This window comes from Helianthus annuus, chromosome 11, assembly GCF_002127325.2.
Source record: "Helianthus annuus cultivar XRQ/B chromosome 11, HanXRQr2.0-SUNRISE, whole genome shotgun sequence".
NCBI lineage: Eukaryota > Viridiplantae > Streptophyta > Magnoliopsida > Asterales > Asteraceae > Helianthus > Helianthus annuus.
Window position 1 is genome coordinate 151,687,756 of NC_035443.2, and position 14,061 is coordinate 151,701,816.

The window sequence follows — 14,061 nt, forward strand, 5'->3', positions numbered from 1 at the left end:
CGCCCGGGCCCAAGATGAGTGCGCAATGTGGCGCTTTGATGGCGCACGCTCGCATTGCCGCGAGTCGCTTGGAGCCGCCTTTATTATTTTTTAAGTGTGTGTGGGCTCGAGTCAGTGGCTTTGTGTAGTCAACTAGAGATTGTTCAAGTTCCTACCTGTCAAAACAAAATTTTTATGGGGAGGTGGTGGGTCCGAAAAAAAGCTTCATTGGGTGGCTTGGAAGCAGGCTACTGCTCCGGTTAACAAGGGCGGCATTAGGCTTTCGAAAATAAAAGATATAAATACAGCTTTGCTGTGCAAGTGGGTGTGGAGGTACCGTTCTGAAGGTAATGCTTTATGGAAAAAAGAAGTTGATTCCATACATAATTCTAACAGATGTTGGTCCCCGGTTCCAGTTGATAAGAATATTGGGGGTGTTTGGAAAAGCATTGTTACGGAAGTCACAAAGTCTAAGGTGGGAGGAGTTCATCTTATGTAGAATTTTAAGGGGTTAGTTGGTAATGGAAGAACGATTAGGTTTTGGCTCGACTCGTGGTTGTGTAACATGCCGCTGAAGGAGCGGTTTCCGTTGTTGTTCCGGCTGGAAACTGAGAAGAAAGTGGTGATTGATGATCGGTTCAACAGTCTTGTGCAGACTTTCTCAAGGAAATGGAGGTGGTCCCGTAGTCCGGCTTCTCCCGATGAGCTGAGAGAATGGAGCGATTTTATATCCCTCCTCGACTCGGCAAAGCTTTCAGATAATCAAGATAAGTGGGAATGGAGTGGAAGAAATGATAAGGAGTTCTCCGTTGGAGCGGTTAAAAGATTTCTCAGAAGCGACGAAGATTATAGTACTAATTTTGTCTTTAAATGGTCGAAGTGGGTTCCAAAAAAAGTTAACATTTTCATTTGGAGAGCTCAAATGGGTCGGATTGCTACACTAGACGCCCTGATGTAACACCCTGAAAATTTAAAACTTTGTATTAGAATTATAAAGAATAAAATAAATGAAAACAAACTAACTAGGAATAAATAACCCAGTTAGTCATGAGTCTTGTAATAACTTGCTAGAGGGTTAAAACACCTTAAATAAGAACTTATTGATAATGGAGGGACCAAAGGTGTTAAAAACTGAAACTAAGATTATAAAAAACAAATTTTGAACACCAAACACACACTAATGTGTGTGTCTGGTCGATCAACAGAGGGGGGGTGACCAAAAGCTCTTCTTCAAAACCCTAAATCACACAAAACTCACAAATTGAAGGCAAAGATCAGTTCCAAAACGAAATTTGAGCTTAGATTGGTGACCTCCACTGTAAGGGGATCATAAGGTATGTGAATTTTATAGGAAATCTCTACTTGAAATTCTGGATGAATTTAGAGAATTTGAAATTCATGGTTGCATGAATGTTATATGGATGGGATATGAATAGTGTTGTGTCTAGGAGTAAACCCTAGACAATTATATGTGAAATCATGCTTAATTTCTGTGAATTCCATGAACACCATTGAAGGTGATTAGTGGGTTTTGTGGGAACTTGATAAACACTAGGATTTTGGTTGTTATTCTAGGGTAATCTGGTTCATAGGAAGTAATTTCTGAATTATTGATGTTGAAATTTATATGTGATTGTCCGATTGATGTTAATTTTGGTCACATAATAAGTCACGAACTTGATAATGAATTGTGTAAAATCATGCCCTTAAAGTGTTTGTAAAAATGCCTCAAAGAAGGCTTAAAACTGAAATTCAAGTTAAAACGCATATTTGTAACGTTTTCGGCAAACTATGCGATATATGTTGAGAAAAGAGTTCTAAACATGCTATGGTTGAACTCTATAGGAAAGGAAACCGGAGTGTCTAGTGGACAAGCCAGTGGCGACGCGCGTTTGAAGGGTGTGCTTTGAAGGTATGTAACTCGATTCGTTACGTTAAGTAAATTTGATATTTAAATCATGTATAGTTGTGTTTTAGAATAGAGGCTTGTGTTGATTGGGGTGACAATGTTCACTACTTGAATTAATAGGTTAAAATTGGATTAAGAAGCGTTTAGTAGTCAATATAAATGGAGGATTCCATAATTGAGCCAAACGGGTCGAATAATTGTGTAGTTAGTAATGTTAGTGTTTGATAGTTAGCTTTTGGCGTCGACAATCACTAGAGCATGAAGGCATATGATTGGTAATGAAATGCCGGTGATATTAAGCCCCGGATGTTGGGTAAGAGCACCTTAAGGTTACTATCTCATTGGTATAAAAATTGGTATAAACTTGGTGGGTTGAATAATTACATAGTGATTTCAGTCATTCGGTCCGTAACCCGAATTCTTGGAATAATGAATGTCATAGGCACGTCGGTAATGAAATTACAGACGTATAGGAAAAATAATCAACTAAAACGGACCTACAGATCAAAAGTTATGAGTATTTGAAGTTAAAATTTGTGAATTTTGGAGCTGGCAGGAAATGCAGGTCAAAAAACCGCACTTGCTGGAAAACCAAGTCCCCCGCGCCACGCGACAGGATCCTTTGGATCTGGCGCGACACGCGGGAGTTCTCGCGACACACGACAAGATGAGGGGGTTCTGGCGCGACATGCGACAGGCCTAAAACTGAATTTTTATTTTATTTTTGATGATTCGATGCTAGAACTCGTTTATATGCATTATATCAATGTCAAAACTAACATTTTAAGTGGTTTTGACTCTAGGTGATGATGGGGTCTTTCCGGATGGCGATCAAACATGTTTTGAAGAACCGAACACGAACTTTTGAAGCTTCCGCGTTAAATTAACTTTGTTTAGACAATGTTTATGATGTAAACAATTTACTAATCATGTTTTGAATGTTTAAACTAGTTAAGTAGTTAACTAGTTTGTGATCACTTTAATACTTCGATTTTGTACTTGTGTTGAAGTGAAGTACTTTTTATATAAAATCTTGTATATTTTTGTTAAATTCGATTAGAAATTAGACGGTTATTACACCTGAGTAAGCAGAACAGTTTTAGCGGGGACGAAAGGTGTGTGATGTGCAGTGATGGTAGTGAGTCGGCGGAACACCTGTTTTGTTATTGTGAGGTGGCTGCGGCGGTTTGGTACCACACCAGTCGTTGGTGCCATATTAGTTCGATATACGCCTTCTCGTTGAATGATATGCTGGAGGTTAATGAGCGCGCCGGGTTAGGAGTTAAAGCTAAAGACATTCTCAAAGGGATTATCATGGTGGGTTGGTGGTGTATCTGGAAAGCGAGAAACGAAAGAAGATTCTCCAAGAGACAAAGATCGGTTGCAAATATAGTTCAAGACATTAAGTCTCTTGGTTATTATGGTATAGTAATAGATCAAAAAATAGATATGTTTCTTGGGATAATTGGATTTCTTTTTCTGTGATGTAATTGGTTTCGTTTTGGTTGGGCTGCCCTTGTTTTTGAGGATGGTGTTGGTGTGAATAAAAGTTTCCTTTCAAAAAAATGATTAAGTCTCAGAATTCATTGTTCCATTGAATTCTAGAATTTATTTTTATTGAATTTTGTATTCAATGGAGACTCTTCATTTCGAATTCTAATGAGTTCATATACCAAGCTTTGTGCTTTGTTTTAGATACACAGAGAATAGAATTCGTATGGTTGATAGCACACACACTACTTCCATAGAATTTCCTAACTACACATCCCGAAGAACTCTTGTTTCAGGTATTCTTTCAGGTGCTTGGCTATCCTCGGCAGTACAATATACTCTGCTGTTGTACCCTGATAAATAGACGGGTTCGCCTGGGTGACCCGAAATCTGTTATAAGGGAAGCGTGGTCTTCACGTGCCTCACTCACCGTTGTTTTATGTTTTCATTTTTTTTTTTGTAATATGTTCTTAGTTTAGTTTATATTTCTTGTATTGTATTTTCTTTAAGTTTGGTTTCAGTTCTTCTTTATGTATTGTAATCAGAATATTAATTGATAAAATTATTATTTTATTTATTTTATGAACGGTTGTCCTACGCTATGTTCGATATTATCTTCTTCTACTCGTTTAGAATAAAGAGTAAAACTTCCGTTTTGCTCCCTGTGTTTTGGTCACTTTAACGGTTTTGCCCCAAACCTTTAAAAATAGCTATTTTCCTCCAGTAGTTTGCTATGGTTTTTCCATTTTGCTTCCCGCCTCTAACTCCATCTAAATTGTCTGTTTTTTTCATTTTGCTCCCCGCATGGAGCAAAATGAAAAAACCATAGCAAACTATTGGAAGAAAATGGTTATTTTTAAAGGTTTGAGCCAAAACCGTTAAAGTGACCATATCACAGAGAGCAAAACGAAATTTTACTCTAAAATATATTATTATAAATTATATTCCTTATTCTGGAAAGCAAATGCAAATAAAAAAACAATATGTTCATTTTGTTTTAGTTACTTTATAACTAAAAATACTAAATTAAATTACCAATAATAAATATTTATTATTAGTATCATTAAATTCAAAGTAATTATTTAATTTCAAGATATCATTATACAAAACCAAAAGCTCATCATATTAACCACAAACATATGCACTTTAATCAACATTTTTTTGAATAATAAACTAAAAGTATTAAGCCTTCTTTACACCTCTTAAATCTACCAAAATTCATAAAAAACATCCAATATATATTCCTCAAAGTTCAAACAACCCCTTTGAAGAATATCGACCACTTGCCAATGAACAACAAGGCAAGAACGCAAACACCACAAGACCACCCAAAATAACAATCGGAACCAGCAGCATCATCATAGGCGGCGGCGGCAACGGCGGCAGAATCACCGGAAGTATCAGCAATGAAGCGGCCAATCCCACCAACACCATCACCGATTCTAAACCGAAGCCGCTCTTGGGTTCCAATACCACAGTGGTCTTGATATTCATTGTTCTCACTTCCATAGATTTTGATGAATGGGTTTGAGAGTAATGCATGCATTGAGTTTGAGAGTATTTGAACATAATTGTGAGTGTGGGTGGATTGAAAATGTGATTGAGAGGCATATGGGGTGGTCGGATTCAGTGGATTGAGTAGTAGAGCAAGTGGGTCGGTGGGTGGGGGATGGTTTCATTTTTTTCTGCATGTGTTGATGTGTTTTTCAAGATTGGTTGGTTCTTGGTTTCTAGACAAAATCTTAGATGTGTGGGTGTGTTTTTAACTAATAATTGTATTTTTTTTTAATTCAAAAAATTGAGCATGTTATACAAATACTCATAATTATTAGAGATAGGCAATAATTATAATAAAAATTATATATATAAATATTAAAATAGTAAAAATACTCTTTTTATATATTTAGGAAATTGTAATAACCCTATCGTGTACAAATCCTAACGAAAATAACTTATAATACAACATATGTACTTAAATAGATTCAAACTATAGTCTTTAACATGAGCTCTAACCGCGTCTTCTTATATGGTTCCTTGTGTAGTCTTCAACGAACTTTGAATCACGTCTTCTTGTACAATTCATTGTGTAGGCTTCAACGAGGTCTTAAACCACGTCTTCTTGCACAATATTTTCTTAAAAAAAGAACAAATAAGTGTTGACGGTTGTGGCTGAGGCACGTGTTCAACACGTTTCCCTTAAAATAGATTTCATGTCTCTACTAAAGACGACGCGTCTGTCTCCCAGAGTACAAGAGCAAAAGCAGTCTGTACTGCCAGAAATGGCCACGCGCCCAAGGTTACACCGGATAAAATTATAGTGTTAAAACTTGTGGAAAAATAATGATACGAAGTTGATGAAATAAAATAGAGAAAACTTATCTCTCTAAGTGTAACACCCCAAAACTCGAATATTTGTATTTGCTATATGTTCCATATGATATCACATGAAATAAACTAACTAGATTCTTTGTGGTAACTAAGTTACTTAAGTTAGCTAACTTATAAGTTCTATAACTATGGATGTAATCTTATGGCTAAATAAAAACAACAAACCAAACTATAGGGCAGGAGCATGTTTCGACACACACACACATAGTGTGTGTGTGTGTTTTTGTGTGAATCAAGAAAGAAGGAGAAGAGAAGGAATTCAAAATCATGCATGAAAAATCTACGAGTTTTGAAGTGTTCATCATCTTCTAAGCATTAACATAAAGGGGGCAAGTCAAGATGGATGGAAGCATGGAAGGTTAACGGGTCAAAAGGAGACAAGAAACGGATGTGAATACGGACGCTTAAGGTAAGTGAACTCCGAAACTCACTTCTTAGTATATAAATGAAACTTTGTTTGTATAAATGTTGGGAGTCTTGTAGGAATGGGCATGAAATGTAAGTAAATGGGGTAAGAAATATTGTATTAGGTGGTTTATAGTTCAAACGTAATGGAAGTTGCTTGGTGAGATCAAACGGGTCAAAACATAGAAGAAAGTAATCATAACGAGTTGTGGTAGTTGGATTGATCTTAGGGTAAGTATTAGAGGGATATGGGGGCTTGAAAATGGATATTAAACGTCTTGGAATTTTCGTGATATGCGTTGAGTGGGCAGAATGAACAAAACAGCGGAAATCAGTGTTTGAGCTGCAGAGGAGGCGTCGGTGACGCCAGGCAGGCGTCGGCGACTCCCTGCTCTATGGCAGCCGACGCCCTATCTTGTTGCCTACGTGGGTCCGATGCCGGAAACTCGTTTTTCACCTTTTTCTCACTTTTCCTGGCTTCCAAGGCCCCAATAAGCTTCCCAAAGCTACCCCAAGTCTACTATGAAGTTTTTATGGAGTTCGGGTAAGAACGGAAACCTATGGGAACAAGTACAAAGACGTGACATGTACACTAACATATGTAAATGTGGTTTTGATACGATATGGCCAAGTCTTATAAGTAAGATTTTTATTGTATGCACATGATAGAGTGTAATATGGAAACCATAGCTAAACATGATTAGATATGAATATATGTGTAGACTAGTATGTATGAGAATTTTACGCATAGATGTTGTGCTTAGGATTTGTTTAATGGTTATGTGAGCATGTAAAACGCATGTAAGAGTTTGGGTAGGGAGGTATGCATGTTCGTAGTCGATCCTTCATACACGAAAGAGTCAGATTAAGTGTTTTGTACATGTGTTATTACACCATGCGTCTCCAATAAATGAGACTCGTACGAAGATAAATAAGGTGTTAATATATATATATATATATATATATATATATATATAAGAATTTACGATGTTAACCGAATTATTTTTTAGAATGAAATGAAGTGCAGGTATATTATCGTAGGCTCAACGAAGGTTAGACTCTGAGATGAAATGCTCGAATTCAGAAGGATAACTAGATGGAATCTACATGAGGAAAAAATGCGACGTGATCCTTTAGTTATACACTTTAGATTATATAATGTCCCACGTACTAATAATGTGAACGTATGTGGTGACTGCAGGTTGCACAGAATTACGGATCATGATCATCACGAGACGTAAGCGGTTGAAGATCGAGCTATAACACGGATTGTTAGGGAATGTGTGATCATGTAGATAGTAAACATACGATATGTTTCATGTATTTAATGAAACGAAAAATGTAATTATCGTTAAAGACTCACCATTAGAGAAACGTGCTTTGGCCTATAGGTAAGATACTCTCGTCGAGAAGCGATTAACGGTATCTTACCCTTCCAGTTACTACACGTCTCTAATCGATTGAAACAATCGAAACTTTGGCGAGAACGAAAATAGAGGAATGGGACTCAATCGACAAGGTGCGGATTTCACCGCTAGCTTGACAATTTCGTACCCTAATGTGGTTGGTACTCGTCGGGTCAAAATATAATTTCGACACTATGACGAGGGTCCACTAGAGTTTGAATTGGAAATTTACCATTTAGATGTGGATTTCACTCCTAGCTAAATGGCGAAATCGTGCAAAAATAAGAATAAGCGGAATGAGAGTCGTTCACCAAATTGTGGGTTTCACGCCTATTTTGGTAAACTCGTCTCTTTTGTATAAAGAGTGTCTTCAAGTCTTCAAGTGTATTATGTAAAATGTCTTAGGAAAGACATCATGTAAATATTAAGACCAAAGAGAAGAGAAAGAAGCAACGTAGGAAGAATAACATTTTAAGCAAGAATCAAGAATGGTCAAAAATATGGTTCCTACTATAGACTAGGTCGAACATGGCAATTCTACCTAATTCCCTAAAGTTATGGCTCTGATACCAATCTGTCACACCCCAACCAATGGCGGAATCATCGGAGTGGGACTAGTTCGGGATTGTAAGAGACTTCATAACACTATTTGTGACAATAATTAATTCAACCGATTTCATTTCACAATCAAATTGTCAAATATTACAAGGAAATTCAAATAATAACATTGTTCATAACATAAACAACACTTTAAACCTAACGTCTAAGTGAGTATCTAGGCATCATTGCTAATCCATTTCATAGCATCATCAATCCTCAACCTGTAACATGTTTAAAATACAATTCAATGCAAAAGCAAAGGCGAGTATACAAGTTTAAGAATAAGTATAAGTATAAGTTTAAAAGTTTAAAAAACGAATCCACATGGCAACTTAGTTTATACAAGAACAACATAACATGGCATGCAATATTTCTAGTCAACCCTCTGTTTACGCAAAATGATATAATTCAACATGGCCACTAGTCTACGGGCGGTGCGCTACTCCTATAGCGCTATACATGTCAAATGGAGGCTCGTGAAAGCTAATGACTAAAACATATCACATAAGTATGGTACACGTATAAGCATCAAGTATAACAACATAGTATTCATGTATAAGGATTGTTTTTCGTGCATTGCATAAAGAATAAGCTAAGTGTGGTTTTAATAATTTAACATGTTACACCCCAAAAGTGGTAAACATAAAAAGGGGGGTTTCCGAGCATACTCACGGTTTTGCAAGTCTTCACTTGTGAATCCGTGAGTTAGTTGTTGTTGGAGGTAGGAACACTAAGTCCTTCACTTAGACGAAAGTAATCATCCTTTAGCACAAGTATTTGTTATTGACACTATGAAACCTCAAGGGTTAATGTTTTCATGAGTAATATACTCATTAGAATCGTAACAAGTCTTATATCTTAGGTGATGTTATTCTAACACTATGACGAATGAACACAAGTTCACCATCAAAGGTTCGAATGTTAAATAGTATATAAATACATGTATTATATGTATTATTATGTCCAATAGTCAAGCATGACGTAGAAGATTAAATCTTCATTTAGGCACCTCTAAGTATCATGGAAATCATGTAGGAGGTAGGAAGAACAAGCTTCCATTTAGGTACCTCTTATGGTTCGCCACTACACTTAATGTAAAAACATACAAGGAGGGTCATGAACTATGAAATATACAAGAATACAAACAACTACACTATGATAAATCATTAAGTAGTGGGGATTCTATGTTGGACAACCCAAGTTAGTCCATAATCACACCTACATTAAGTCTTGAACTTAAACATTACTTGTGCGTTAAAAACCCTAAACAAAACAGAATGTATATGAGGTTTAACCTCTGATTTTGAATGTCTCAACCTTATTTTTAAGCCTAACTAACCATAGAAGTGATTATAAGCATAAGGACATAGGTTTGAGATGAGTTTGACTCAAGTTTGAACAAGTTAAGTAAAGTTTGATTGAAAACACAAATGAACAGTAAACTTTGAAGCCTTTTTGGCGACGTTCTAGGGACTTATTTACTGTGAAAACCCCATTGAATCGAAGCTAAGGTCAATCCAAGCACATAGGAAAAAGAATGAGGTAAAACGGATAAGAAACGAGTGAGATATGATCACTTTAGTGAAGCTTGAAGAATCTGCTCGAACACTAAATTGCAGCTGCGTTTTTGAGAGTTTGAGAGTGATTTGGATGAGTTTGTAAAGTGCTTAGGGCCTAGATTAGTGTGGTATTTATAGGAGAAGGTTTAGGGTTAAAGTTGGTTGGCTTTAAATGTGATTAGTTGGGTATTATACTAGTTAAAAAAAACAATTTAAATCTGCATAAAAGGGTTGTGTTCGAATTGGCTGTAAAGCCACTAACATATATATTTTTTTTGTGTTTTGCAACTTAGGTAGGTACAACATATTTATTAAATGATGTTATTAATGAATTATTTACTAACCACTAATATTATGTAAATGGTTAGAAGATTATACATAAAAAACAAACAAACAATTAAACTCCTAGATACTTCCGATCGTAATGTTGTTACTGTCTTTTTCTTTTTTTTTTCTTTTTTCTTTTTTTATTTGCTTTGAACATTAGTATTTGGTCGAAACAACATGCAACATACGTTAATGTTGGATTCATTTACTATCATATTATTATTATTATTATTATTATTATTATTATTATTATTATTATTATTATTATTATTATTATTATTATTATTATTATTATTATTATTATTAGAATTAACCATATATCTAATATTTAACAAGCATGTATAAGTTATGAGTACCAGTATGTCGAGTATTGGTTGCGCGTACGTATTCAAGATTTGTAACGTATAACCCGAGTATTGCAACTCGTATAAGCATGTATTTAAAAAAATATAGTATTCCATATGAAAGATTCATTTCATTACGATCAAAGTCTCGGATTTACAATGGTTTGAAATGAAATTCGATTACAAAAGAAACAACTTCCAAAAATAGAAATACAAGACCCGTTTTCTAATTAAGGAAAGTTACGAAAGAGCGGAGCGTTACAGTCTCCCCCCCTAGGGAATTTCGTCCCGAAATTTAGGTAGATGTAACGTCGAACATATACGGATACTTGGTCTTCATATCACTCTCGAGTTCCCAAGTAAATTTAGCGCCACGTTTTCCTTCCCATCGAACCTTGACGATAGGAATTCGACTGCGCCTCAGTTGCTTGACTCCTCGGTCCATGATTTCGACCTTCTTTTCCACGAAGTGAAGCGTTTCGTTGACTTGTAAGTCTTCGAGAGGAACGTGTAGTCCTTCGTCAGCTATACACTTCTTCAAGTGGGATACGTGGAAGACAGGGTGTACATTGTTGAGTTCTTCAGGCAGGTCCAGTCTATACGCAACCTTGCCAATCCTTTCGAGAATCTTGAAAGGACCAACGTAGCGAGGTGCGAGTTTCCCTTTCTTGCCAAATCGAACCACGCCCATCCAAGGGGATACCTTGAGAAGTACGAAGTCACCTGTCTCGAATTCCAAGGGCTTGCGACGCTTGTCAGCGTAACTCTTTTGTCGGCTCCTGGCTTTCAATAAGTTGTCTCGAACCTATAATATCTTGTCCGTCGTCTCTTTTATAAGCTCGGGACCAGTGATTTGAACTTCACCAATCTCGTGCCAACAAATAAGCGAACGACACTTGCGACCATACAATGCTTCGAAGGGTGCCATTTGAATACTCGCGTGATAACTGTTGTTGTACGAGAATTCGTTCAACGGCAAGTGTGAATCCCAGTTGCAACCAAAATCGATTACGCATGAACGAAGCATATCCTTTAAGGTTTGGATAGTACGCTCGGTTTGACCGTCTGACCGAGGATGAAAAGCAGTGCTAAGGTTAAGAACAGTACTGATAGCGGACTGAAAAGTTTGCCAAAGGCGAGACGTAAAACGAGCATCACGATCGGAAATGATGTCAATGGGAATACCATGACGACAGATAATCTAGTTAGTGTAGATTCTATCCAATTTCTCGACTTTGAAATCTTCACGAATGGGAAGAAAGTGAGCTGTTTTGGTCAATCGATCAACGATCGCCCAAATACTGTCATGACCAGAAGAAGTACGAGGGAGCTTAGTGATGAAATCCATGGCAATGCTCTCTCATTTCCAGACAGGAATTTCTGGTTGTTCGAGTAAGCCAGAGGGACGTTGATGTTCAGCTTTCACCTTTGAACAAGTGAGACATTTCGAGACGAAAGTGGCTATATCCTTCTTCATTCCAGGCCACCAATAGGATGCACGCATATCATGGTACATCTTGTCGGCACCAGGGTGAATAGAATATTTCGTGTGATGTGCCTCCTTCATCAGGAACTCTCGAAGGTTATCACGATTGGGAATCCAGATTCGATCAGCATAGAATATTTCGTGTGATGTGCCTCCTTCATCAGGAACTCTCGAAGGTTATCACGATTGGGAATCCAGATTCGATCGAGATAGTATTGAATACCATCGGATTTGGTTACGAGGCTTTCTTCAGCACCACATCGCATCTCGTCGTAGAGGTTACCCTCGTAAACAGATGAATATTGAGCATTACGTATGCGGTTCTGAAGGTCATGGACGAGTTGGAAACAACAGATACTCTTGACATGAGTTTTACGACTAAGAGCATCGGCTACTACATTCGCTTTACCTGGATGGTTTTTGATTTCGCAGTCGTAGTCGTTTAATAGTTCCACCTAACGACGTTGACGCATGTTCAGTTTCTTTTGGTCGAAGATATGTTAAAGGCTCTTATGGTCGGTGAAGACCACACACATAGTACCATAAAGGTAGTGTCGCCAAATCTTCAATGCAAAAACAACTGCGCCAAGTTCAAGGTCGTGAGTAGTATAGTTCTTTTCATGTATTTTGAGTTGTCTCGACACATAAGCGATGACCTTATCTCGTTGCATAATCACACAACCAAGTCCAAGGTTTGAAGCATCGCAATATACGATGAAGTCGTCGTTACCATCAGGAAGCGCGAGAATAGGAGCATTACAAAGCATCTCCTTGAGCGTTTGAAAAGATTCCTCTTGTTCGGGACCCCAAACAAAAAGTTTCTCTTTTTGAGTTAAAGAAGTCAAAGGAACAGCGATCCTCGAGAAGTTAAAGATAAAACGACGATAATAACCAGCAAGACCAAGAAACGAATGAATTTCAGATGGAGACTTAGGTGCGATCCAGTTCTTCACAGCTTCGATTTTAGCGGGGTCAATGTGAATACCAAGTTCGTTGACAGTATGACCAAGCAATTGAACCTCTTTTAGCCAAAATTCACACTTAGAGAATTTGGCGTATAGACGTTCAGCACGAAGAAGTTGAAGGATAAGACACAAGTGTTGCTCATGCTCTTCTTGTGTCTTGGAATAAATAAGAATATCGTCGATGAAGATGATCACGAAACGGTCCAAGTACGCTTTGCACACGCGGTTTATCAAATCCATGAAAACAGCAGGTGTGTTGGTCAAACCAAAGGGCATGACTACGAACTCGTAATGACCATAACGTGTATGAAAAGCGGTTTTAGGTATATCTTCTTCGAGGACTCGAAGTTGATGATACCCAGAACGAAGACCGATCTTTGAAAAGCAGGTCGCGCCTTGCAATTGATTGGAGAGATCATCGATGTGCGGAAGAGGGTATCGGTTCTTGACAGTAAGCTTGTTGAGCTCATGATAGTCAAAACACATACGGAATGACCCATCTTTCTTTTTAACGGCCCTAAGGAGAAGTACTAGGGCGTATAAAGCCTTTATCAAGAAGCTCTTGGAGTTGACTCGAGAGCTCTTGCATCTCAGAGGGTGCTAAACGATAGAGAGACTTAGCGACGGGCGTAGCGCCAGGCACTAAATCGATGCGAAAGTCGACAGAACGAGCAGGAGGCGGACCAGGAAGATCGTCGGGAAACACATCGGGAAAATCACATACGACGGGAACGTCACTTATGCTTGGGCCTTTGTCCTTCTTTTCCACAATATGGGCGAGAAAGGCGAAGGTACACTTGCGTAAGCATTTTTCGCTTGGATACACGACATAAGCTTGAGTCCTTGAGAAGGTTTCTCACCATATACGTGTAGAGAATCACCGTTTGGAAGATGAAGACGGATAAACTTTTCAGAACAAACAACTTCAGCACGAACTCACCTAAGCCAGTCCATGCCTACTATGATGTTAAAGCTACCCATTTGCATAGGTATAAGGTCGATTGAAAACGTATGATCATTGAGAATCAAGGAACAATTAGAAAGAACGGAACTGATAGTGATGGATTTACAATAACGACTTTGACAGCGAAAGATTTTGGCAATTTAGAGCGTTTACACATAAGCAATTGTTCAAATTCTAGCGAGACAAAACTTTTATCGGCGCCAGTATCAAACAGACAAGAAGCATAGACATGGTTCAC

The 14,061-nt window shown here is 37.7% G+C and overlaps 1 protein-coding gene across 1 annotated transcript; it reads left to right on the top strand.

Annotated features, from left to right (window-relative positions):
* The first annotated feature begins 544 nt into the window (after positions 1 to 544).
* LOC110932502 lies at positions 545 to 3,373 on the top strand. The gene is made up of 2 exons (XM_022175830.1): positions 545 to 830; positions 2,949 to 3,373. Exons 1-2 carry the CDS (start codon positions 545 to 547, stop codon positions 3,371 to 3,373), a joined length of 711 nt encoding a protein of 236 aa, XP_022031522.1.
* Positions 3,374 to 14,061: the final 10,688 nt, after the last annotated feature.

What these genes read in the sequence shown, in the direction of transcription:
- LOC110932502 (XM_022175830.1), top strand. Translation starts at nt 545, where the DNA reads ATGCCGCTGAAGGAGCGGTTTCCGTTGTTGTTCCGGCTGGAAACTGAG. An exon ending in CAGAAGCGACGAAGATTATA is followed by an intron (nt 831 to 2,948) that starts GTACTAATTTTG and finishes AAATTCGATTAG; the next exon opens with AAATTAGACGGTTATTACAC.